The sequence below is a fragment of the Struthio camelus genome, chromosome 1 (genome assembly GCF_040807025.1).
Source record: "Struthio camelus isolate bStrCam1 chromosome 1, bStrCam1.hap1, whole genome shotgun sequence".
Classification (NCBI taxonomy): Eukaryota; Metazoa; Chordata; class Aves; order Struthioniformes; family Struthionidae; genus Struthio; species Struthio camelus.
In genome coordinates, this window is record NC_090942.1 from 119,276,944 (window position 1) to 119,280,661 (window position 3,718).

General features: G+C 47.9%; 1 protein-coding gene across 1 annotated transcript; it reads right to left on the minus strand.

The window, feature by feature from the left end:
• Window positions 1–586: 586 nt before the first annotated feature.
• On the minus strand, window positions 587–1,261 carry LOC104139465 (claudin-8-like). Its single transcript, XM_009667620.2, has one exon. It carries the CDS (start codon window positions 1,259–1,261, stop codon window positions 587–589), a length of 675 nt encoding a protein of 224 aa, XP_009665915.1.
• Window positions 1,262–3,718: the final 2,457 nt, after the last annotated feature.

The window sequence follows — 3,718 nt, forward strand, 5'->3', positions numbered from 1 at the left end:
TGACTTTCACCCAAAAGACAATATTTAGGATCTGTGTAGAGCAATATTTATTCCCTGAAATAAGGGTTATTTTTTACAAATTTCATCTTACCCTTCCTCCGCTGAATGAATTCTTCATGTAACCCTTCATTAAACCTACAGTAAATCAAACTCTTAGTGAATACCTTTCTTCTAAACCACTATTATCTTGTCCTTATTCACTCTTATCCCATATTTCCCAGGAGAGAAAAAAAAAAGCCAGCTAGTTAACTCCTCTCTTATTTGCAATAGGCCAGAATTTCAGTGGAAATTTAAGCCCTTTATTATTATTTTCAGTATAAATCGCAATACAAAGCAAAGCTGTGTTACCCGAAAGCTATCTCAAGTTCCTATTAAAATAATGTTAAACATTCACCTTTCCATGCATTAAAACTGCATTGGACGCAGCAGGGCCCACTGGTGGTACCTGCAGCTCCAAAGTGCAGTAACAACAGCAATAGCTACACGACAGAAGGCAAAGGTGGCTTTCTAGCTGCCATTCAGCACGGCCGCCAAAACGCAGCCACAGATACTGCATGCATGAAGAAAAGGAAAAGGCAGGAGGCGTCTAGACGTACTGACTTTTGGAGTATGAGCTTTCAGTCTTCCCGTGGCAGTGCTGGTCACAAGTAGGGTGGTGGGGCGGCACGGAGTACCTGTAGCTCCTGGTTTTCTGCCGGCAGCAGCAAAAGCAACAGAAGATGGCTCCGGCAGCAATGAGGCAAAAAGTGGCCCCCCAGCCCAGGTAGAGGGCCTCCCCCAGCTCCCGTTTCTGCGCCACGTTGACCACAGGGTTGTAAAAGTCGCTGATGATGGTGTTGGCCACCCAGCACACAGGGATGAGCTCCACGGCGCCCGAGACGACAAAAAGGAGCCCAGCTGCCAGCAGCAGGTGGCCCTTGGCTTGCTTGCTGTTCCATGCGCACTGTGTGCACTTCATCCCCGCAGCGGCAAGGGCAAAAGCGAGGAAGGACAGCATGGCAGCGGCACACATCAGCCCCCGGGAGGCCTGCAGGTCAGGTGAGAGCGCCAGTGGGGAGTCGTAGACCTTGCACTGCATCCTGATGTTGGCCTGCCTGACGCAGTGCATCCACAGGCCCTCCCAGATGTTCTCAAACACGACGATGTTGTTCTCGATGAAGGCAGACACCCTCCACTGAGGCATGCCCGTGACAGCGAAAGTCCCTACCGCACCGATGCCGCCAACTATCAGCCCGGCCAGCTGCAAAGCACCGCTGACCATGTCGCTTTTGCAAGGCGAGCACACCGCAGCAGGCTCCCCAAAGCAGGTGCACGCCGCAGCCAACCAGTGAGCAGCTTCTGCCAGAAATAGTTGTCCCTTGCGGGAGGAAAGTTTCAGAGTCAGCCTGCACAACTCTAAATCAGCTCTAATCTGGCATGCGCTACCTGGGACTTGGCTGCGCCTTCATCATCTTTGTAATTCCCCTGCCACCACTGGCTCGAAGAGGCAAACTGAGCGATCAAGTGGAGCAACTTTCCAAAGCAAGAGACAGGACAGGGTGTGTGTAAACCAGCAAGAGCCACTGAGGATAAACGCACCTTCTGAAGAAAATGCTTTGCATTGATGTCACCTTTTAAAGGAAAAGAAAAAGAAGCCCTGCCCTCAACTCCAGTTATTTTCTACAGGTTTTACTGTGCTAAGAAAATGGACTGGTGGTCTGTAAGGAGACTTACTTGCACCCTGGTGCAGTTACTGGAGCCATTGCCTTGAATGAGCAGAAAATATTCTGCCACCAAATCCTGCTCAGTCCTGGCTCCTGCAGGAGAGGTGGCAAATTGCCAGGCGGAAAGCAGAGCAGCGCTCCCTGCCACGCGGCCTCTGCTCGGAAAAGTACTTTTGTTCTGCAGCTCAAAGGAGAGTACTACAGTGACAGGATCAAGGAACAAACCAAACCAAAAGGGTAAAGATAAAATAACTCTGAACTTGAAAGAGATGTCTCTGCAGAGGATAATCAAAGCTGCAAAAGACCATTTAAGAGGTAGAAAGGAAAAATAAAAGACCTCAGTCCTGCTAATACCTGTATATATATATATACATATATATATATCTTTATACATATGCATTACTGTACTGAGTATTATGGGGATAGGCAAGCTTACGGAGACGTCCACATGCTCAGATGGCTGCCGAATCAGATTTACATAATGATGATTTAAGCTACATAGCAAATTGTTTTCCTGTGCAAAAGTGGACCCAGCAATTACCCCATGATCTAGTGCCATGGAAAGTATTGGCTTTCCAAGTAAAAACCTATCAATCAATCAGAGCTATCCATGTAAAAACAAATATTTTAGAAAATCATCTTTTTTTTTTTTAGAAAAGTATAGTTTACACAGAATAATAAGGGGGAGCAGGTGAACAGGCCATTCAAGAATTTGTATGTGATCTCCAAAGAGTCTTGGAAAATGTCAGATGAAGAAATTTGGGAAAGGCAAAGCACCAGAAAAAAATGGTGCAAATCTAGAAAAAAAATCAGGTATGTGACAGTGGACTCTTTTTACCAATTCATTAAGCTATGAATGTATGTATGAAGAATTCAGCCTGATCTCTACAGATATCCAGATACATCAGAAATAAAGATTCAGGCATAAACTAGGATTTCTGGTCATAAAATAGTACTCCATATGTTAAGAAAAGAACTAGTATGCTATATTGTAAAAGATCATTTTAAGATACCACTAGCTAGGTACTAAAGTACTAGTTTCCCGCTATTCATTTGAACTTTCTTTCCTCTGTTTCTTTCCTTGTCATTTTTATATTTTCAAAAGTAGAAATGCAAAACAAACAAACAAGCCAACATAGAACACTGCACTGCTAGATCTGCCAGCTTGTCGACATATCGAAGATTAGAGGAAAGATTACAGTCCCCGTTGCATGTAATAGTTTATATTCCCTCAGTGTGTTTCGTGTGTGTGTGCAGGCATACATGCGGTTGGGGGCAAGAGAAAGTAAGAAGCACTTCACAACTTTTTCCTTCTTCAGCCTGGATTTTGCAGCCACTTGCGTTTCCAGCCCCTGCAGCAGCCCATTGCTGGTAAAGCCGTGCTGAAAGGGTGAAAGCCGGTAACCTCCGCTCCACTTCTGGTCCCCTGAGGCGGGGACCCTGATCTGCAGCCAGGCAACTTTCCATTACTCCCTTTTTTTGGCTCTGTTTGTTTCTTTGAAATCAAACCCGTTATCTCCATGCCTCCCCCAACCAAAGGCACTGAGGGCCTTGCTCTGCACGGTGCCCTTAGCCCAATGGCAGCTCCCAAAGCGTTTTGGGGGGCGTGCAGCCGGCAGGAGCCTGTGCTTTTGGGCTCGCTCTTTGGCAGAGAGCAGCTGCCGTGGGGCTCGGCCGTATCCCTGCCCGCCGCCGCCCACATACCCTGCCTGCTCCGCATTGTTCCCACCGCATATTCATGTATACAATGAAGGCAAGCTTCTGCTTGCCTTCAATCTGCCTCTCCTGGCGGCTCAAGCCGCTCCTGTGAGCAGCGCAAGGGACGGACCTCGCAGCCCCCTCTGTGTTAGCTACCATTACTGCCCTGCGAGCTGAAGGCCTACATCATTTCCGACTGCCTCTGCGCTTTAGACCCCGCGGCCGGGCTCTGCGCGGCTCCAGCTGCCCCGTACGCCCAAGGGATGCTCTCGCCTTCTGCAGCATCGAGGGGGTAACAGCTCTCTTCCCTCTACGCC

What these genes read in the sequence shown, in the direction of transcription:
- LOC104139465 (XM_009667620.2), bottom strand. Translation starts at nt 1,261, where the DNA reads ATGGTCAGCGGTGCTTTGCAGCTGGCCGGGCTGATAGTTGGCGGCATC.